This window comes from Henckelia pumila, chromosome 4 (genome assembly GCF_033568475.1).
Source record: "Henckelia pumila isolate YLH828 chromosome 4, ASM3356847v2, whole genome shotgun sequence".
In the NCBI taxonomy this organism is placed as follows: domain Eukaryota; kingdom Viridiplantae; phylum Streptophyta; class Magnoliopsida; order Lamiales; family Gesneriaceae; genus Henckelia; species Henckelia pumila.
Genome location: NC_133123.1, coordinates 134,399,317 through 134,423,737, shown reverse-complemented (window position 1 = coordinate 134,423,737; position 24,421 = coordinate 134,399,317). Strand labels below are relative to the sequence as shown.

The 24,421-nt window shown below is 33.1% G+C and overlaps 2 protein-coding genes across 2 annotated transcripts; both read right to left on the bottom strand.

Annotated features, from left to right (window-relative positions):
• Window positions 1-19,028: 19,028 nt before the first annotated feature.
• Window positions 19,029-19,739, bottom strand: LOC140861807 (uncharacterized). The gene has a single exon (XM_073264813.1). The coding sequence runs from the start codon at window positions 19,737-19,739 to the stop codon at window positions 19,029-19,031; it is 711 nt and encodes a 236-aa protein (XP_073120914.1).
• Window positions 19,740-19,775: 36 nt separating this feature from the next.
• On the bottom strand, window positions 19,776-20,959 carry LOC140861806 (uncharacterized). Its single transcript, XM_073264812.1, has 2 exons — window positions 19,949-20,959; window positions 19,776-19,856 (listed from the first exon to the last, which is right to left on the bottom strand). The coding sequence occupies exons 1-2, from the start codon at window positions 20,957-20,959 to the stop codon at window positions 19,776-19,778; spliced, it is 1,092 nt and encodes a 363-aa protein (XP_073120913.1).
• Window positions 20,960-24,421: the final 3,462 nt, after the last annotated feature.

The window sequence follows — 24,421 nt, the reverse complement described above, 5'->3', positions numbered from 1 at the left end:
GGAATTCATAAGAACATGATATACAAATCAATCTTCAACCCAACTTCAAGATTATACAAGATAAAATCTCAACAACACAATTTCATAACATCTGATATCTGTCCATTTCGAAATCTCAAACCCTGAAGAACAAAGAGGAAACTTACATCAAATCGAAGGTTTCGTCGAGAGGATTCCAAAACATCTTTCGGAATCGAAATCGGATAACCGTAGCTCAAGATATCACAATTTGAAAGATGAAGAAAATCTTGAAAAATTCTGCTCTCGGTTCTTCCTTTTTCCTTGTCTGAAATCTGATGAATTATGTGCTATTCACACGTGTACATGCTGAATAATACATAAAATTCTGATAACTCAAAGATAATTGCACTTTAGCCCCTCAAGACCTCAATAATTGCAATTCAGTCCTCACATTCTCATGTTATTCAATTTCAATCCTAATCAATTTAAGAATATTAGAATTTAAATCAAAACTCCAAATATTCCCAAATTAATTATTCTCGGATTAAAATTAAATAATTTTGGGCGTTACAATTCTCCCCCACTAAGACACGATTTCGTCCTCGAAATCCGACAGTAATATCAACAGATCATATAACATATATCAGATAACAGAAAACTAGAGGAGACTCACATCAATGAAACATCTCTGGAAATCGTTGCCGCATATCTGATTCTGTTTCCCAAGTAGCTTCTTCAACACCATGACGACTCCACTGAACTTTCACAAGTGGAATAGTCTTGGTTCGTAGTTGCTTCTCTTTTCGATCAAGGATCTGAATTGGCTTTTCAAAATAACTCAAGGTCTCGTCGAGTTCAGCCTCATCAGATTGAAGCACATGAGATTCATCAGCAAGGTATTTTCGAAGCATCGATACATGAAAGACATCATGTATTCCAGATAACGATGGAGGTAAAGCCAATCGATAGGCAAGATTGCCTATTTTCTCCAGAATTTCATACGGACCAATATATCGTGGAGACAACTTTCCTCGCTTGCCAAATCTGACAGTGCCTCTGAACGGAGAAATCTTCAAAAATACACGATCCCCCTGTTCAAAAGACAAAGGTTGACGTCGAATGTTGGCATATTTCGTCTGTCTATCTTGAGTTGTCTTCATTCGTTTCTGAATAAGCTTCACCTGGTCATTCATATCACGTATCATATCAGGACCAATATCAGGTACTTCAGAAATATCATCCCAGTACAAAGGAGATCGACATTTTCTTCCGTATAAAGCTTCAAAAGGAGCCATTCCTATACTCGATTGATAGATGTTGTTGTACGAGAATTCACAAAGAGGTAGTGATTCTTGCCAACTAGTGCCAAAATCAAGCACTACAGCTCTCAACATGTCCTCCAATGTTTGAATAGTACGCTCTGACTGTCCGTCAGTCTGTGGATGATAAGCTGTGCTCAAGTGTAACTGAGTACCCATAGCACTCTGTAAGCTGTGCCAAAAATGTGATGTGAATCGAGGATCACGATTCGATACAATAGATTTCGGCACTCCGTGCAATCTGACAACTTCACGGACATAAATCTCTGCCATCTGGTCGTGTCTATACGTCATGCGATACGGAATAAAACACGCTGATTTCGTCAATCTATCAATAATTACCCAGATAGCATCACAGCCTTTAGCAGATCGAGGTAATCTAGTCACAAAGTCCATGGAAATATGATCCCATTTCCATTCCGGTACAGACAAACTCTGTAACAAACCAGGCGGTCTCTTCCTCTCAGCCTTCACCTGTTGGCAATTCAAACATCGAGCTACAAAATCAGTGATATCAGTCTTCATTTGCTTCCACCAATACTGAGCTTTCATATCATTATACATCTTCCTACCACCAGAATGAATACTGTAACGACTACAATGTGCCTCTTTCAGTAGTTGTTGACGTACATCAGAAATATCAGGCACTACTAGGCGATTGTGAACGTACAGAAGATTATCTTGAACTCGGTATTCAGATACATGCCCTGATCTAACTTTCTCAATCAAGTTCTGTACATTCTGATCAAGTTTCTGAGCATCTCGAACTCTTACCAATAAAGCTGGTTCAACTTGCATTTGATAAAGTCGTAATGGCTGATAATTTGTACCAAATACTAATTCAGATAAACAACAGTTTTCAATCAAATTCGATACACCAATCGTCGATAAGGATAAAGAACATACCTTTCGACTCAATGCATCTGCTGCTGCATTCGATTTTCCTGGATAATATTTAATTTCGCAGTCAAAGTTTTTCAGCAAATCCAGCCATCTTCGCTGTCTCATATTCAGTTCTGACTGAGAAAACAGATATTTCAGACTCTTGTGATCAGAATAGATTTCAAACTGTTCCCCGTACAGATAATGTCGCCAAATCTTCAAAGCAAATACAATGGCGGCCAATTCAAGATCATGAATCGGATATCTGGTCTCGTGAGGCTTCAACTGTCTCGAGGCATAAGCAATTACATTACCTCGTTGCATTAGAACACAACCTAAACCTTGGTGAGATGCATCATAATAAACAGTGAAACCACCAGTACCTGAAGGAATCGTCAAGACTGGTGCACTGGTCAATCGTTTCTTCAACTCCAGAAAACTGGATTCACAAGCATCAGACCAGACAAATGGAGTATTCTTCTGAGTTAACTGAGTAATCGGCTTCGCAATACTGGAAAAATCTTTAATGAATCGACGATAATACCCAGCCAATCCCATAAAACTTCGGATCTCAGGAACAGATGTCGGTCTCGACCAACTGATCACTGCTTCAACTTTACTTGGATCTACAGAAATACCATTTCCAGATATAATATGTCCAAGAAAGACAACCTGTTTCAGCCAAAACTCACATTTCGACAGTTTAGCATACAGTTTCTCGGCTCTTAAAGTTTTCAATACCGTTCTCAGATGTTCAGAATGATCAATCAAATTCTTTGAATATATCAGAATATCATCAATAAAGATAATCACAAAATCATCGAGATACTTCTGAAATACACGGTTCATCAAAGCCATAAACACAGCTGGAGCATTCGTCAAACCAAATGGCATAACTATGAACTCATAATGGCCATACCTGGTTCTGAATGCAGTCTTAGGAATATCAGAATCCCTAACTCTCAGCTGATGGTATCCAGATCTCATATCGATCTTGGAATACACAGAAGAACCCTGCAACTGATAAAATAAGTCATCAATACGAGGCAAAGGGTATTTGTTCTTTACCGTAGCCTTGTTCAGTTGCCGGTAATCGATACACAATCGCATTGATCATGAGCCTGCTGTCTCTGTGGCTGACTGCCTGCCTGACTTCCTCCTGGCCTCGACTGTTGCTGAGGTGGTGATGGTTGAAAGGAATGGACAGAGGAGGCTTGCCTCGCGGGTTGAGCCACTGATCGTGATGACTCTGTACCTCGTGCCTGTCCAGCACCTCTCTGAGGACATACTCTCGCAAAATGGCCAGTCTGATGGCATATATGGCATCTCCCAGATACACCTCAACACTGATCAGTTGGATGTCCTCCACCACAAGTGTTACAGAATACCCCAGACTTCTGTTTCGTACCACTGGAACTTGAAGAACTGCTTCCAGATTTCTTAAATTGTTTTCCTCTAGCTTGCAAATATCCCTTCTTGCCACTGCTACTGCCACCACTGTCAAATCGAGACGACTGTTGCTGTGTTGAAGCTGAAGGTTGTGACTGTCTCGGAGGCTGTGCAATATACAAAGCTCCTCGCTGCTGTATCAAGCCAGCTTCTGCTCCTTTGGCACTGTTCAAGGCATCAGCAAAATTATTCGGTCGCCTTGTATTCACCAGTGTAAAAAAATCAAGATTCAGTCCATTAATGAACTGATCAGCCATAGCTTCGTCACTGTCTGTAACATGTGGAGCAAAACGTAGCAATGTAGTGAATTTTGCAACATAGTCTTCAATATTCAAGTTTCCCTGCCTCAGGTTAGCAAATTCGGCACCCTTGTCTTTACGATAAGATATCGGAAAGAAACGTTGATAAAACTCTGTCTTGAAGACATTCCAGGTCAAAACAGTTCCTTTACGCTCCAGAGATTTCTTTGTTGTGAACCACCAGCTTTTAGCAACCTCATGCAACTGATGACCAACAAGTCTGACTCTTCGTTCATCACCGTAGTCAAGTGAATCAAATAACATTTCCATGTCATCAAGCCATCCTTCACATTCAATTGCATTCTCAGTACCTTTCAGAGTTGGCGGCTTGTAGGATTGAAAACGTTTCAGTAGTGTTTCCATAGGAGTTGCAGTCATATCTGTCATATCTCGTGATGTACTGCCCTGTTCATTACTCGGAACTGCAGTTGCAGGCACTATCGGTGTGACAACTGTCGGTGGAGTATGAACTGTCTGTTCTGGTAGAGAAATAGGAACATGGGGTCTCAGAGGAGGTCGGCCTGGTCTTCGAGACATATCTGATTATCAAAATGGTTAGAATACCAAATCATCAAATTATCTCAGTTCTCCTCTGATCATCTTACCTCTGATCAAGACTCGGTTCTGATTCAATCTTAAATAAATAATCACAATCTTCAAATAAAACATGCTTCCAATCAATTCAGATAATTAGGTAGCATGTCATAATTCATCAGGATACATGCCTCTATCATTTCAGATATTCCAATAAGCATGCATCTTTAATCATCGTAATCATACTTTCAAATAAAATAAATACAACATCTTGTAATAAAATACTTGAAAGTAAATCATGCTAGCATTTAAAACATGTAATTCAATCACGTAATTAAATCATAGCATGATAAAAAAAAACATAAATAAGTAAGGCAGAAGACTCGATCTACCCCACTCACTGTCTATCTAAGTCCAGAATGTTCTTGCTCTGATACCACCTGTTGTGACGACCCGAGTTCTAATCTCTCAATAAACATTAATCAACAATAATAGACAACAATCAATTACTAAAAAAAAGGATAAAAAAAAAAAATTTAAAATAGATTGCCCTGCGCACGCGCGGGCATCACCCCTCGCGCGCGCGCCGGCCAATGAGACCGAGATCTCAAGAGCTGGCTTGCGCGCGCGCGAGTACTTGCTCGCCCGTGCGCCGGCCACTGCACCAGAAAATTGTTCAGCTGCTGTCAAAAATGGTTCTCCAAATGTTTCCATCCAAGATCAACTCAAACAAGGATTTATTCATGATCCAATCCATAGCAACATCTAACATGCATTTTAACATGCTATACAATGGATACCATTAGATCATAACAAGCCTTACAATCATAATAATCAAGACTTTCCAAAATATGCATAACACATTGCTATATAACAAGATCAAGATACTTCATGGTGTTTTAAGGATTTACAACATCTCACATGTTCTAAATACAATAACAAGATCATAATATCATCATCAACAAGTCTTGATACTATAACTATAACATGATTATGATCAAGGCTCAAATATACATCATGACAGCTCATACAACTTCTAACTCGGATCATCACGCTATGTTCAACTCATCCCTTGTTTGTTAAGCACGCCTTTGCCCGGTTCCACTCCCTCCTATTGCAATGACACATACAACAAAACAATAGCCGGATAACTCCGGTGAGAAATAGATTTCCCAGTAAAAGCAACTAAACATGCATAACAACATATATCAAGATCATGATATAAAAGTAATTACAATGCATGTTTTCAAAACAAGGTTCATTTCGTCATTCGTCGATTGGGATCCCGAGAAGTAGATATCATAACTAATCCACCGACTCTTCCGATCGAGGTGGGGTTACTTATCTTTCTTCTCTAGACTTTGAAGCAATCATATATGCAAATCAGACGCTAGGCTAAAACAACCACCCAGGCCATACATATACGACTCCACAAATCGTCTATTCGAACGTTTCCGTTCATTTCAAAATCAAGGAATAAGTCTTCAAGATGAATGCAACATATATCATCATCAAGGCATTCATAACATCAAAACTTATTCAACAACTCAAATAAAAACACATAAGAACAATTAAGCAAACAAGTATGTGATTTAAGGGAAACTCGATACAAACCATCTCGAGTTATAATCTCATTCAAACCATAGTTCACTTTTACCTTTCAAATATGGTGTTTGGGATGTCTTCGAACTTGTCAAAGTCTGTACAAGATCAATCACCAAAAACTCATCTCAAAATCTGCTCAAATTCAATCCAAACTTCAACAAGACTTCAAGGTAAACTCTACCAACCTTGTTCTATCTGCAATCGGTTTCGGAGTCGACGTTCTCGAGTTTACATGCCCTGTTTATGCGCTGAAAACATAGCATACAACCCAAGGAAGCATCAGCTAATAATCCAGCAACATCTAAGTTCAAGAACAATAGCAAAATTGCTTCAAATCAAGAGTTCGACGGCATATCGGTATAACTCGGCGATTCCGAACATATCTACAACATTTCTAACATGTATATCAGCTGTTGAAGCTTCACAACCAACATATCAGCAGGTATAAGAATCAAATCATAGTTGGGAATTCATAAGAACATGATATACAAATCAATCTTCAACCCAACTTCAAGATTATACAAGATAAAATCTCAACAACACAATTTCATAACAACATCTGATATCTGTCCATTTTGAAATCTCAAACCCTGAAGAACAAAGAGGAAACTTACATCAAATCGAAGGTTTCGTCGAGAGGATTCCAAAACATCTTTCGGAATCGAAATCGGATAACCGTAGCTCAAGATATCACAATTTGAAAGATGAAGAAAATCTTGAAAAATTCTGCTCTCGGTTCTTCCTTTTTCCTTGTCTGAAATCTGATGAATTATGTGCTATTCACACGTGTACATGCTGAATAATACATAAAATTCTGATAACTCAAAGATAATTGCACTTTAGCCCCTCAAGACCTCAATAATTGCAATTCAGTCCTCACATTCTCATGTTATTCAATTTCAATCCTAATCAATTTAAGAATATTAGAATTTAAATCAAAACTCCAAATATTCCCAAATTAATTATTCTCGGATTAAAATTAAATAATTCTGGGCGTTACAGCGACCCACCGTCTAGTGCCTAGCCACCTAGGGGATTTTATTTTTAAACCTAAATAATAAATAATTTGAAATATTCATGAGTTTTACTATAAAATATAAATTTTATGTCTTATGTTTTTCAGTTTTTGTACGAAACTCTTATAAAATTTTATTATTAATAATAATAATAACAACAACAACAACAACAACAACAACAACAACAACAATTACATCTATATCTATACTATATATTAAGTAAGAGCAAACAGTCTCTTGGTATGGGCATCATCTTCATTTTTGCATTTATATAGTTACTTAATTACGAATATACCATTTTCATTATTTTTTTTCATTTCATGTGTATTTATTTACGAAAATACCATTTTTAATCTAACTATTTATTATTATAATTTTTTTTATATTTTCAATTAAAAAATAGACATCTATATTATATATTAAGTAAAAGCAAGCGGTCTCTTGGTATGTGCATCATCTTCATTTTTGCATTTATATAGTTATGTAATTACGAATATACCATTTTCATTATTTTTTTCATTTCATGGATATTTATTTACGAAAATACCATTTTTAATCTAACTATTTATTATTATAATTTTTTATATTTTTAATTAAAAAATAGACAATAAAAGGCACGCATGACGTGCATTCGAGTACTAGTATATATAAAGCAAAGCAAGTCTACTAAAAAGGAAACTTAATGTTTTCCCGCTTAAAATAGTTGCTTAAAATAGATTATTCTTCTATAAAAATAAACATAAATTTAAACAGAAAGTTATATATTTTTTTAATATTATATTATTATATTATTATATAATATAAATTTAAATATTTCAAAAATGTTGATGAGTAATAGAATGCTCATGACACGACACGACTTTTCAAACATCTACTAATTCATAATTACAATTCATCAGACACGACTCTTCGATTTAGGGAGTATTTGCAATCACTAAAAAAAAGTGATTGTTAGTTTTTGGCTTAAAAAAATCATTTTGTGTGTTTTTTAAATCTAGATTATGTGTTAGCTTATGCTAAACTTAATTGAAATCCAAAAGCTAGTCATGTGGTGATTATGATTTTCCAAAAGTGATTCTAATAAGAAGGTCATTGTTAAAATCACTATAATCACTTATTTAGCAAACACTACCCAACTTTGATTTTTAGATTTTCACATTTGTTTCCAAACACTATCAACTTTTGATTTTTCTTAACTTTTTTATAATCTATAATCTAATCACTTCTACAAAAACACAATTTATTACAAACACTCCCTTAACAGTCCTTTAACCAATTCAAATTAAGAATTCTCTGAAAATGAATCACACGGCATTTTCCCTAATAATCTATTTTCAATATAATTTAAAATTAATTTAAAATAGAAAGAAAAAACTTATTATCAATGCGCACAATTACATATATTAAATTAAAAATTTCAAAAATAAACACATTGATTAAATTACCGGTAAATTAGGGGTAAATCCCCAAACACAAAGGTATTTTGCTTTCCAGTCCCCATGCCAGTAGATTTCCATTTTCAGTACCTGACCCATGTTCATGTTTTGTTTCAGCTCCCCATTTGCCCCGAAATTACCCATATACCCTTTTTTAAAAAATATATTTTATATATGTTAAATAATAACAAAAGATAAAAGGGCAAAGCAGAAGAAGTCGATCCATCCTTTCTCCCTTTCTTCTTCACCGGGCCTAATCTGCGTATGGTCTTGTGCGCAACCGAGATTTAGTCAACAAATTTGGCGTGGAAGATGATGAAAAATTCGCCTAAACCCAAGAAGTCGAAGAACATAAAAAGGGCAAAGCAGAAGAAGTCGAGCATTGATCCTCCAGATTTGAAATTGAAAAGAGCTTCACAACGTAATGTTTTTTGGAATCCATTTCAGTAATTCTTTTCTATTCTATTTTGTTATTATTGGTTGTTGTTGATATTACTTTTTTTTTCGTATGCTAAATCTTAATCCCTAAATTCTAGGTTTTTTGTTGTTCATTCGCTTACAGATCATTCGAATTGTAGGGTTTTTTTCTTGTTCATCCGGTTACAGTTAATTTTTTTTAATATTAAACTGAGTGTTTATTCTTCCTGATGAAATATAAAAATTATGTTATAGTGGAGAAAATATTTTTATGTGGGGCAAAAACCACACCCCTGTTTCCTGCTAGGAAGAATTATGGCGGGTAGTATCTTAAATTCTCTACGTCGGTTACCTAATTTTGAATGTTAACTTTCGACATCGGTGTATTGAAATGAAACTTGTATATTTATTTATTTAGATTGAATTGAGTATTCGAAATGCTTATATAATTATAAGCTGGATTTTAAAATCAATGTAACAATGATTGAAATAGAGATTTTTATCACTTAATTAAATGGTTTTACATTTGGTAATGAAAATGTGATGATCATATCTATATTTTGTGTGTTTGTGATTTATATGTAAGTTATTTTTTGTTTGTTTGTGATTTATATGGCAAAAAAAATTTTATCGCAGTTCTTGATCATATTATGGTTTATTGATAATTTTGTATATATATATATATATGAGTTCAGGAACGACAGTGGAAGAGAACGTTGTTGATGAAGGACAAAACAAGAGAAGTACGAAACTGTACTGTAGTCGATGCTCACCCACTTGTTTTAAAGATGCGATGACAGAACTAAAACCAATTTTAGGACAAAAACAATGGATTAGGATAAATGAGACTCCTTTTGCTAATTGGGTTGACATTCCCGAACTTGCTGTTAGTAGTCGTAGAGTTGATTTCATATTGAATAGATTTCAGATTGAATCATGTTCTTTGACTGTGGGTGATGGTATTATGATTCCCTTTGCTCCAGAAGAGTTTTCTATTATTCTTGGATTGCATCATATTGGGCAGCCTGTAGACTTGGATCTAAGAATGGATTCTATATTTGTGGCTCGTCAATTTGGAGGTCAAGTTGGAAAAGCAAAGCGAGCGACAATATATAAAAAACTTATTTCTCTTGCAGGCAGTGATGATGACTTACAAGTTGATGATTTTGTTTGGCTTTACATTTTGTTCATCTTCAACTCCATAATATTTTCCACCGGAAATTATTTTACCCCGAGTTTTATATTTCCTTACCTGGACAATCTTACCACATTCTTTGAATATGCTTGGGGAGATGCCGCGTTTCGATTTATTCAGAGAGAAATACGCAAAACTGGAAGTAAAACTTATTTCGATGGATGCACTGTTGGATTAATGGTGCGTATTTTGTTACTTTAGTTATTATTGTATTGTTTTATCGATTAATTGACTATTATTTAATTTGGTTTAGGCTTGGGTGTACGAGAGAATGCCTTCTCTAGGTGTACGACATAGTTTAGAAATGTTCCCTCACTTGTTTCGGTGGATGGACAGCAAAATCCCATTGAACGAGGAAAAAGCTGAATTATTGCTGAAATCCATAGATTCAACGAAGGTAATTGTTTGATATAATGAATTGAATTTCTCATTTCAATTTCATGGTTTCACTGACAACATTTTTTGTGATTTTATAATTTTACAGGTCTTGCCGATATATCCTTTTCCCGAGGAGAAGAAATTGGACGTAAGTAGTTTGACCTTTGCCAATTTTTTGGAATATGGATAATTGACTGAAAATTTCAAACCATTAATTAATAGTTTACTCAACCATAGGTGTTGAAAGTGGCTAACGGTACTAGCGATGTAGTAAGATCAGAAGTTGTGAGAAAAAAAGTTGTTGTGAGTAATAATCGAATGTGTTTTGAATTAGGATATGGTAGTGTTAGGCGTCGTAGGAAGACAAAGATTGTGATTGAAAAAGAAATGATGGATGTTGGATCAGAATTTAAATTGCAGAGCAAAAATGAGGTTGGATTTGTGACCAAAGAAGATGATCCTATTGAGAGAAATGATGGGCATGAGAATATTGAGACAAATGAGGAGAATGAGAATATGAAGAGAGATGAGAATTTTGAGAGAAATGTTGAGGATGATAATATAGAGAGAACAGTCAAGGTAATGTGCATATTTTCAGAAACGAGGATGAAGAGAATATTGAAAAAAATGAGAAATAAATTATTGAATCTGTTGGAAATTCATCTGAGATTGGATCGTCTAATGACCATGACAATTACAGTGATCTTAATTTGGTGGTGCAAAATGTTATAAACGAAATTAAGAATGATGTGGGATTTGATAAAAATGATGGAACAGTTGAGGTAAGGAAAAGTGTGAGTTGTGTTGGTACCAGTAAAGCAGAGATCATGACCAGCTTTCAATCGTCAATCGTGGATACAGTAAGAACAAGGGTTGACCGCAAAAGAAGGGACATGTACCGAATGATTTAAATCAGTAAACAGAACAAGGGACATGTACCTCTCGGTACCGAGCATTAGGACTCGGTACCATCATCGTCAGACTCGTCATTTGAAGACCATGGTGGTGAAGGTGGAGTTAGGGATTTTAAAAGTGAAGATGGCCGCTTCTGCGGAATTTTGTACCAGAAAATAAAGAACAATTAAATTTGTGCTTAAATATTGAAATAACTAACGAGAGTACATATTTTTGAAAATTAGGTACAGCCAAGCCTACCATGAAGTACAAATGACCGATAATAAAGTACAAAACGTGGTAAAACAAGCACATTGGAATAAAGTGAGACTTGAGGAATTTCATTTGTAAGATATTAAAAGCATTTGGTATCTACTAAATATAGTATAAATGACGTATAATCACAAGCATGGCCTTTGATTTATTCACTACATTGAGGATGTGAATATAGGAGATGCATGTGCACTTTGGTTAGTGAATAAAATTCCTTGGCAAATAAATATGCACTAACCAATAAATATTGAAATAACTAACGAGAGTACATATTTTTGAAAATTAGGTACAGCCAAGCCTACCATGAAGTACAAATGACCGATAATAAAGTACAAAACGTGGTAAAACAAGCACATTGGAATAAAGTAAGACTTGAGGAATTTCATTTGTAAGATATTAAAAGCATTTTGTATCTACTAAATATAGTATAAATGACGTATAATCACAAGCATGGCCTTATATTTATTCACTACATTGAGGATGTGAATATAGGAGATGCATGTGCACTTTGGTTAGTGAATAAAATTCCTTGGCAAATAAATATGCACTAACCAATAAATATTGAAATAACTAACGAGAGTACATATTTCTGAAATTTAGGTACAGCCAAGCCTACCATGAAGTACAAATGTCCGATAATAAAGTACAAAACGTGGTAAAACAAGCACATTGGAATAATGTGGGACTTGAGAAATTTCATTTGTAAGATATTAAAAGCATTTGGTATCTACTAAATATAGTATAAATGACGTATAATCACAAGCATGGCCTTCGATTTATTCACTACATTGAGGATGTGAATATAGGAGATGCATGTGCACTTTGGTTAGTGAATAAAATTCCTTGGCAAATAAATATGCACTAACCAATAAATATTGAAATAACTAACGAGGGTACATATTTTTGAAATTTAGGTACAGCCAAGCCTACCATGAAGTACAAATGACCGATAATAAAGTACAAAACGTTGTAAAACAAGCACATTGGAATAATGTGGTACTTGAGAAATTTCATTTGTAAGATATTAAAAGCATTTGGTATCTACTAAATATATTATAAATGATGTATAATCACAAGCATGGCCTTCGATTTATTCACTACATTGAGGATGTGAATATAGGAGATGCATGTGCACTTTGGTTAGTGAATAAAATTCCTTGGCAAATAAATATGCACTAACCAATAAATATTGAAATAACTAACAAGAGTACATATTTCTGAAATTTAGGTACAGCCAAGCCTACCATGAAGTACAAATGACCGATAATAAAGTACAAAACGTGGTAAAACAAGCACATTGGAATAATGTGGGACTTGAGAAATTTCATTTGTAAGATATTAAAAGCATTTGGTATCTACTAAATATAGTATAATTGACGTATAATCACAAGCATGGCCTTCGATTTATTCACTACATTGAGGAGGTGAATATAGGAGATGCATGTGCACTTTGGTTAGTGAATAAAATTCCTTGGGAAATAAATATGCACTAACCAATAAATATTGAAATAACTAACCAAAGTACATATTTTTGAAAATTAGGTACCGCCAAGCCTACCATGAAGTACAAATGACCGATAATAAAGTACAAAACGTGGTAAAACAAGCACATTGGAACAAAGTGAGACTTGAGGAATTTCATTTGTAAGATATTAAAAGCATTTGGTATCAACTAAATATAGTATAATTGATGTATAATCACAAGCATGGCTTTCGATTTATTCACTACGTTGAGGAGGTGAATATAGGAGATGCATGTGCACTTTGGTTAGTGAATAAAATTCCTTGGCAAATAAATATGCACTAACAAATAAATATTGAAATAACTAACGAGAGTAAATATTTTTGAAATTTAGGTACAGCCAAGCCTACCATGAAGTATAAATGACCGATAATAAAGTACAAAACGTGGTAAAACAAGCACATTGGAATAAAGTGAAACTTGAGGAATTTCATTTGTAAGATATTAAAAGCATTTGGTATCTACTAAATATAGTATAATTGACGTATAATCACAAGCATGGCATTCGATTTATTTACTACGTTGAGGAGGTGAATATAGGAGATGCATGTGCACTTTGGTTAGTGAATAAAATTCCTTGGCAAATAAATATGCACTAACCAATAAATATTGAAATAACTAACGAGAGTACATATTTTTGAAAATTAGGTACAGCCAAGCCTACCATGAAGTACAAATGACCGATAATAAAGTACAAAACGTGGTAAAACAAGAACATTGGAATAAAGTGAGACTTGAGGAATTTCATTTGTAAGATATTAAAAACATTTGGTATCTACTAAATATAGTATAATGACGTATAATCACAAGCATGGCCTTCGATTTATTCACTACGTTGAGGAGGTGAATATAGGAGATGCATGTGCACTTTGGTTAGTCAATAAAATTCCTTGGCAAATAAATATGCACTAACCAATAAATATTGAAATAACTAACGAGAGTACATATTTTTGAAAATTAGGTACAGCCAAGCCTACCATGAAGTACAAATGACCGATAATAAAGTACAAAATGTGGTAAAACAAGCACATTGGAATAAAGTGAGACTTGAGGAATTTCATTTGTAAGATATTAAAAGCATTTGGTATCTACTAAATATAGTATAATTGACGTATAATCATAAGCATGGCCTTCGATTTATTCACTACGTTGAGGAGGTGAATATAGGAGATTCATGTGCACTTTGGTTAGTGAATAAAATTCCTTGGCAAATAAATATGCACTAACCAATAAATATTGAAATAACTAACGAGAGTACATATTTTTGAAAATTAGGTACAGCCAAGCCTACCATGAAGTACAAATGACCGATAATAAAGTATAAAACGTGGTAAAACAAGCACATTGGAATAAAGTGAGACTTGAGGAATTTCATTTGTAAGATATTAAAAGCATTTGGTATCTACTAAATATAGTATAAATGACGTATAATCACAAGCATGGCCTTCGATTTATTCACTACATTGAGGATGTGAATATAGGAGATGCATGTGCACTTTGGTTAGTGAATAAAATTCCTTGGCAAATAAATATGCACTAACCAATAAATATTGAAATAACTAACGAGAGTACATATTTCTGAAATTTAGGTACAGCCAAGCCTACCATGAAGTACAAATGACCGATAATAAAGTACAAAACGTGGTAAAATAAGCACATTGGAATAATGTGGGACTTGAGAAATTTCATTTGTAAGATATTAAAAGCATTTGGTATCTACTAAATATAGTATAAATGACGTATAATCACAAGCATGGCCTTCGATTTATTCACTACATTGAGGATGTGAATATAGGAGATGCATGTGCACTTTGGTTAGTGAATAAAATTCCTTGGCAAATAAATATGCACTAACCAATAAATATTGAAATAACTAACGAGGGTACATATTTTTGAAATTTAGGTACAGCCAAGCCTACCATGAAGTACAAATGACCGATAATAAAGTACAAAACGTGGTAAAACAAGCACATTGGAATAATGTGGTACTTGAGAAATTTCATTTGTAAGATATTAAAAGCATTTGGTATCTACTAAATATATTATAAATGATGTATAATCACAAGCATGGCCTTCGATTTATTCACTACATTGAGGATGTGAATATAGGAGATGCATGTGCACTTTGGTTAGTGAATAAAATTTCTTGGCAAATAAATATGCACTAACCAATAAATATTGAAATAACTAACAAGAGTACATATTTCTGAAATTTAGGTACAGCCAAGCCTACCATGAAGTACAAATGACCGATAATAAAGTACAAAACGTGGTAAAACAAGCACATTGGAATAATGTGGGACTTGAGAAATTTCATTTGTAAGATATTAAAAGCATTTGGTATCTACTAAATATAGTATAATTGACGTATAATCACAAGCATGGCCTTCGATTTATTCACTACATTGAGGAGGTGAATATAGGAGATGCATGTGCACTTTGGTTAGTGAATAAAATTCCTTGGGAAATAAATATGCACTAACCAATAAATATTGAAATAACTAACCAAAGTACATATTTTTGAAAATTAGGTACAGCCAAGCCTACCATGAAGTACAAATGACCGATAATAAAGTACAAAACGTGGTAAAACAAGCACATTGGAACAAAGTAAGACTTGAGGAATTTCATTTGTAAGATATTAAAAGCATTTGGTATCAACTAAATATAGTATAATTGACGTATAATCACAAGCATGGCCTTCGATTTATTCACTACGTTGAGGAGGTGAATATAGGAGATGCATGTGCACTTTGGTTAGTGAATAAAATTCCTTGGCAAATAAATATGCACTAACCAATAAATATTGAAATAACTAACGAGAGTAAATATTTTTGAAATTTAGGTACAGCCAAGCCTACCATGAAGTATAAATGACCGATAATAAAGTACAAAACGTGGTAAAACAAGCACATTGGAATAAAGTGAAACTTGAGGAATTTCATTTGTAAGATATTAAAAGCATTTAGTATCTACTAAATATAGTATAATTGACGTATAATCACAAGCATGGCATTCGATTTATTTACTACGTTGAGGAGGTGAATATAGGAGATGCATGTGCACTTTGGTTAGTGAATAAAATTCCTTGGCAAATAAATATGCACTAACCAATAAATATTGAAATAACTAACGAGAGTACATATTTTTGAAAATTAGGTACAGCCAAGCCTACCATGAAGTACAAATGACCGATAATAAAGTACAAAACGTGGTAAAACAAGAACATTGGAATAAAGTGAGACTTGAGGAATTTCATTTGTAAGATATTAAAAACATTTGGTATCTACTAAATATAGTATAATTGACGTATAATCACAAGCATGGCCTTCGATTTATTCACTACGTTGAGGAGGTGAATATAGGAGATGCATGTGCACTTTGGTTAGTGAATAAAATTCCTTGGCAAATAAATATGCACTAACCAATAAATATTGAAATAACTAACGAGAGTACATATTTTTGAAAATTAGGTACAGCCAAGCCTACCATGAAGTACAAATAACCGATAATAAAGTACAAAATGTGGTAAAACAAGCACATTGGAATAAAGTGAGATTTGAGGAATTTCATTTGTAAGATATTAAAAGCATTTGGTATCTACTAAATATAGTATAATTGACGTATAATCACAAGCATGGCCTTCGATTTATTCACTACGTTGAGGAGGTGAATATAGGAGATTCATGTGCACTTTGGTTAGTGAATAAAATTCCTTGGCAAATAAATATGCACTAACCAATAAATATTGAAATAACTAACGAGAGTACATATTTTTGAAAATTAGGTACAGCCAAGCCTACCATGAAGTACAAATGACCGATAATAAAGTACAAAACGTGGTAAAACAAGCACATTGGAATAAAGTGAGACTCGAGGAATTTCATTTGTAAGATATTAAAAGCATTTGGTATCTACTAAATATAGTATAAATGACGTATAATCACAAGCATGGCCTTCGATTTATTCACTACATTGAGGATGTGAATATAGGAGATGCATGTGCACTTTGGTTAGTGAATAAAATTCCTTGGCAAATAAATATGCACTAACCAATAAATATTGAAATAACTAACGAGAGTACATATTTCTGAAATTTAGGTACAGCCAAGCCTACCATGAAGTACAAATGACCGATAATAAAGTACAAAACGTGGTAAAACAAGCACATTGGAATAATGTGGGACTTGAGAAATTTCATTTGTAAGATATTAAAAGCATTTGGTATCTACTAAATATAGTATAAATGACGTATAATCACAAGCATGGCCTTCGATTTATTCACTACATTGAGGATGTGAATATAGGAGATGCATGTGCACTTTGGTTAGTGAATAAAATTCCTTGGCAAATAAATATGCACTAACCAATAAATATTGAAATAACTAACGAGAGTACATATTTTTGAAAATTAGGTACAGCCAAGCCTACCATGAAGTACAAATGACCGATAATAAAGTACAAAACGTGGTAAAACAAGCACATTGGAATAATGTGGGACTTGAGAAATTTCATTTGTAAGATATTAAAAGCATTTGGTATCTACTAAATATAGTATAAATGACGTATAATCACAAGCATGGCCTTCGATTTATTCACTACATTGAGGATGTGAATATAGGAGATGCATGTGCACTTTGGTTAGTGAATAAAATTCCTTGGCAAATAAATATGCACTAACCAATAAATATTGAAATAACTAACGAGAGTACATATTTTTGAAAATTAGGTACAGCCAAGCCTACCATGAAGTACAAATGACCGATAATAAAGTACAAAACGTGGTAAAACAAGCACATTGGAATAAAGTGAGACTTGAGAAATTTCATTTGTAAGATATTAAAAGCATTTGGTATCTACTAAATATAGTATAAATGACGTATAATCACAAGCATGGCCTTCAATTTATTCACTACATTGAGGATGTGAATATAGGAGATGCATGTGCACTTTGGTTAGTGAATAAAATTCCTTGGCAAATAAATATGCACTAACCAATAAATATTGAAATAACTAACGAGAGTACATATTTCTGAAAATTAGGTATAGATATGAAGTACAAATGTCCGATAATAAAGTACATAACGTGGTAAAACAAGCACATTGGAATAAATTGGGACTTGAGGAATTTCATTTGTAAGATATTAAAAGCATTTGATCAAATCACGCATATGCACGAGAATGTCGCGCTTCTGCGTGAATTGACTGAGATTTGAAGAAATAAATAGAAGAATCCAAGTTGCGCATATGCGGGAGAAAGTCACGCTTATGCGTGAAGAGGCAGTGAGCAGAAAACTGAGAAGGAAGAAGAACCGCATCTGCGGCTTAATTCACGCATCTGCGTGATTGTACAGAGAATTCAGAAACAAAGGAAGCGCTTCTGCGCTTGTTTTAATGCATCTGCGGGAAATCTGGATTTGGAAGAAAAAGGCATATGCGTTTATTTTATGAGCATCCAACAATACCAAACAACAACACCATCAACATTAATCGTCAACGATAACAAGCATATCAATATGTTGTGCACAATACAAACACAAGAACCATCTAGGCAAAACAAAACCATAAATAAATAGAAGTCCACAAAGTTCGGACTAAAATGTCTAAGAAATGAAACCATTAAACTAAAACTAAACCACAAATCCACCACTGGAACGTGTATGCTTCCTAGCAGGCAAATCCACGATCAATTGCCCTTCCTCTCTCCTTTTTCTGCTGCAGAAATGTAAAAAAATAAATTAGTTATCAATACTTCGTAGTAATCATAAATAATAAGAAAGGATGTCGACAAGTAAATCATTGTAGGTACACTCAATATTGAGATACTATTTCAATTAACAATATAAACCTATTCTATGGCTTCTTTGCAACTACGTCTGTTGTGCCCTGGCTTATGACAACGACCACACTTTGACACACGTGTTTCAACTTGAGACGGAATCCTCTTAGTCCTTCTATGGCCTGGTTGACTTCGTATATCTGGAGCATTGATTACAGATCCTTCATCATTGTTGGTCTCGTACATGTCAAATGTCGGTATGGGATTGATCATTCCTTTATATGCTTGACGATACATTTCAATATGGAAATACCGATCACAAAAAGCATATAGCGACATTGACTTTGATTTAATAGCTGCACAAGCATGCTTGCACGGAAGCATATTAATCTGCCAAGATTTGCATGAACAAGTCCATTCATTCAAATCAACCGCAAATGATTTATCACCATCAACTACCTCAAATTTCCAACCACATGATTTGTTAATACTCAAGTTTCTGGATTCAATATATGTGGTAGCTAGAGCCTTCTCCTTCTTCGGGCTTAATTCCTGAACCATGACTGATGTTTTTTCCCGTCGTCTGTGCATCATGTTCATGATTTGCACACGTACATGATCCACCATAGAAACAATTGGAAGATGATGAGCTGGTTTAACCCAGTTGTTCCAACATTCGGCAATGTTATTATTTATTACACCCCATCGCCTACCAGGAAACAAAGCATTTGCCCAACTTTGTGGATCAGAACTTGTGATAAAAGTACTAGCACAAGGCATGGATTCCAAAATATTATTAATGTGGCGTGTAAATTCTTATTGTGAAGGGGCATATGCAGCTTTCTTGAACACAGATGACCAATGTTTTTTGTTGTGTAACGGATAACTTCGCAAGACCTTCAATGACAAAAAAGTTAACACATTTATATGACCATCAATAAATAATACTATTTGAAGATTTCAAACAAAAAGTTAAATTACTTACTAACCTGCTTCACAAAATTATCCACCAAGTGCCTCAAACAATACGCATGGTGACTTCCCGGAAATAATAGCTTAACAGCCTTGATAATACCGGTATGTCTATCTGAGAAAAAAGTGAACTTTTCAAACACCATGATATGTTGCAAAACAAGGACACCTCTCAAATGAAAACAAAACCATTCCCAATTCGAATCATTCTCAGCATCCACTACAGCGTATGCCAATGTAAAAAGATCATCATTGGCATCTTTTGCCACTGCAAGTTGGATACTACCTTTATATTTGTTCTTAATATGAGTTCCATCGAGAAAAATCATTGGTCTACAACCAGTAGCAAAACCAACTGCACATGCATTAAAACAAAGGAATAACCGTTTGAATTTATTGGTTACTACATCAATCTCACAATCTGCCACACTACCAGGATTTGTTTCTCTAACTGCACGACAATACCATCTCAATTTGTCATAACACCCCTTATCTGTGCCATGGAGATCATGCATAGCTAATTCCTTGCCCTTCCAAGCCTTGTGATACTCTAAATCTACTCCAAAATCTCTGTGTACATCTTTCACCATTGCACAGGGACGGTAAGATGGCTCTCCCCTCACTTTATTCTTCATCAAATCTGCGACCCAAGCTGAATCAGCTCTTGGATGTCCTCTACCAGATAAATTTTCCTCTCCACAAGTGTGTTGTAAATTGCATTTTCTGATCCCAAATAGATTGTCTGCCTTATTTCTGGATGCATAAACTCGCCACTTGCAACTATGTTCAGTACAAACAACAATAATCTTATCTCGATCATTTTTGGCATACAAAAATGAGCGTCTTATAGCAACAGAATATTTTTTCATATAAATTCTAAATTCTGCAGCATCTTTGAATGTTTGGCCCACCCCACGTATGCAATGAAACCAAGAATCAAGGGAATTTTGTACGGGAGCCTCTTCAAGCTCATTATCACTTCTGGATTGTCTGTCATCTTCGTCGTCCCTTATGAATTTCACAACCATAACTTTAGAATTACTTTTAGGATGAATCAACAGTAAAAATCACCAAAAAACTATAACAAAGTACAACAACAAAATCACGCTTTCAAACTCTATCTATACATAAAGATAACAAATAATTATTGAAGTAAACAGTATAGACAGTGCAAAAAAAAAAGGAACGAGTGAATTATACCTCTCAGTATTTAAACCTCCTGTAGTCTGATCTTTTTTCTCGGCCCTCAATTCAATCATAGTTAGCCTCATACACATGTGAAGATGTATCATATTACGGACATCATTATTGTTGTTCAAGGTAACGTACATCTTGTACTGTGGAGCTATGTATTGTAGTGACATAGATTGAGGATTAATTTGTTCATATTTGCTTGACAAACTCTGAAATAAATCATCCAAACTAGATCCACTCATAATTGAAATCACAAATAATTTCTCATTACATTTGCAGCAACCCAAAAAAGCAAGGTTGGAAGAAGACCCTACTCCAGATTCCATTCTACAAAAATAAAAGTAGTTTTCAATCAATAAAAGTTCTCGCATACGATATTTGTAGAACTATAATTCATTTAAAGCTGAAATGTCAATCTAAACCAAATGTTATTATTTGGTAAAATATTTGATTCAGAGTTTTATGAAATTCATATACAAGAGAACCATGGATTTGGGCATCTAAAAAATACAACAAATGAAGATAACATTACAAAATATTAGAAGCCAAAAAAAAAAATGGTGAATGGATTGCACAACAATATCATCTTCTTCGGATAAATAAAACTCGTTGGTAGATAGATGCGTAACAATGATTGAGTTTACAATTGATTTTTTTAAATCCCAAAAAAAAAATCTTGAAGCGTTGCACTTCAATATTCATGCACTATTATCATCAATATTGAAAAATTAAAATCTTCACTTACTTCAACTACAAGAAATGCAATAATTGGCTATAACATAATATCATATCAAAACCTATATAAAAAATATAAAAACAAGACCCAACTTCATATAACCAAAAACATGAATCTATCTATCAAATTTGGGAATTTCGATTGTAGCTCATACGATCTATTTTAACAATCATTGAATAACAAAATCTTGCGGCCTACACCAATTAGAAAAACTTTAAATCACAAAGTTATAATGTCCGGGTAAATCCCCAAACCACAAGGGTAATTAATCGTTTCTTTATATCAACCAAAAATCATATATTTCAAGTAAAGGAAATAATAAAAAAACAAAATGAAGACTTCTCATTCATAATTTATATTAATGACATTATGTTTTCGGGTTTAAAACCTAATGAATATCAAGTACCTCAATTCCACTTGAAATGAGTCTGGATAGATCAAATCTACACAAATCTGGAAAAAAAACATATAAAGAAGATCAAATCGACTGAAAAATCTCAACATTAACACACGACACAGAGGCATCGATGGTCAATAAACACATACAAAAGATGAGCACTTACACACAACTTCGGTCAATATGCAAGAGCGAAGAACGGAGAAGGTGACTCGTTGCTTGCTTCAGTCTCTTTGTAGGTGAGTTTCGTCGGTTGATGGGTTTCGTTGGTTGAGGCCGTGAGTTTTCCGCCGTTGAATGGGTGGTGAGGGCTTTAGATTGGAGGTGGGGTTCAGAAAAGAGAAATTTGCCGCTTAAAATAATAGTATATGTATCTATATATATAAAGGGTAAATATGTAAATTGGGCTTTGTAGGGAGTGAAAAACAAATAAAGTAGAGTGTCAGGGAGTGCAAATAATACTTAGCTGTTGGAGGGACTGAATGCTGAAACTTGTTTATGTTTAGGGATTTTTTTCTAATTCACCCTTAAATTACATGTATTACATAAATGAATTTTTTTTTACAAAAATCGATCGTACAGTTTTATGAATTAAAAGTCTTTAATTAATTAAAGCTCACAATTAGAAAATCTCGAGAATCGAGAATTAAATTAAAATATTTATCATTACTGTTTTTCTAATTTCAAAATATTTCATGATTGTCTCTTCGATTTCTGTGCAACTACCTTAATAAAATATTATAAATTATGGGATGTATATAACATCATATTTTAAAAATAACAAAATCCTTTTCACGAAATAATGCTAAATTTAAATTGTATACTCATTTTTTAGATTATATATTCAACGACATATTTAATAATATTACGCAAGGATAATGTTAAATTTAAATTTTATAAAAGGTATAAATTTTTTTAGATAATATATCTAACAACATATTTAAAAAAATGTTACACAAATAAGACTGAAAAATATATAACATAATTAAAAAACAGCAAAATACAATATCTTTTTAGATGCACATATAAAAAAATGTTACGTATTAAAACCCAAAAAATATTACAGAATATTTAAAAAGCAGCAAAATCCATTTACGAGATAATGTTGAATTAATTTTTTTTAACAACATAAATCATTTTTAGATTATACACTCGACAGCAGATTTAAAACAATGTCACGCAATAAGACAAAAAATATTAGCATATTTAAAAAATAACAGAATTCTTTTACAAGATAATGTTAAGTTCACATTTTTCAAACATTATAATCTATTTTTAGATAATATTACGAGATCTTTTTATTGTAAAAATTACCAAAAAAATATAATACTATGAAGGTAATATAAGTAATTGTATATATACAAATGTTATATATACATATATATATCGAGGATCCAACTATATCAAATCTATATATATATATATATCTATATATATATATATATATATATATATATAAAATAACTAAGTTTTTGCCAAATATAGTAAAATCCCGCCAAAAATAATTAGCTAAAAAAGGAAAACTAAGACAATTTATTTCTATTTATGTTCTAAATGCTACGACCTGTTCAATTCTTTCCATACATTATATTTTATATATATATATATATAATTTATAAAAATAACTCATATAATTGACGCAAATTGCATAGTTGATAACGTTTTCATTTGCTAAAAATTTACACTTTAAAATGTAGAAAAATAAATACTACAAATATAATAATAAAAAAATTATAATTTTAAAATTTACTTAATTAATCTATACAAATTCAATAATTTTAGTAATCCATATATATGAAATAAATTCTTTAATAAATAAATTTTTAATAATTAGTATATTTCTTTAATAATACAACCAAATTAGAAGATTTAATAATTACATATAAAATGTACCATAAATAAAATAATCACTTAAATTATTTTAAATTTTAAACAGTTAAAAAGCCTTTAATTTTGGAGGTTGAATTTTCTTAAATAAAATACAAAGATTATATTTAATAATATGAAAGATTGACCACAATGGAAATTGAACATTATTAGTAGAAATTTTTATTAGTTTGCAATATAATTACCATATTTATGAAGTTTTGAATTTTAAAAGAATATATTAAAAACGATTTTCCATAATCATTGCATATATAGAGCTGCAAATATTCAATTTGC

What these genes read in the sequence shown, in the direction of transcription:
- LOC140861806 (XM_073264812.1), bottom strand. Translation starts at nt 20,959, where the DNA reads ATGGTTGTGAAATTCATAAGGGACGACGAAGATGACAGACAATCCAGA. An exon ending in TGGATAATTTTGTGAAGCAG is followed by an intron (nt 19,857 to 19,948) that starts GTTAGTAAGTAA and finishes TTGTCATTGAAG; the next exon opens with GTCTTGCGAAGTTATCCGTT.
- LOC140861807 (XM_073264813.1), bottom strand. Translation starts at nt 19,739, where the DNA reads ATGCCTTGTGCTAGTACTTTTATCACAAGTTCTGATCCACAAAGTTGG.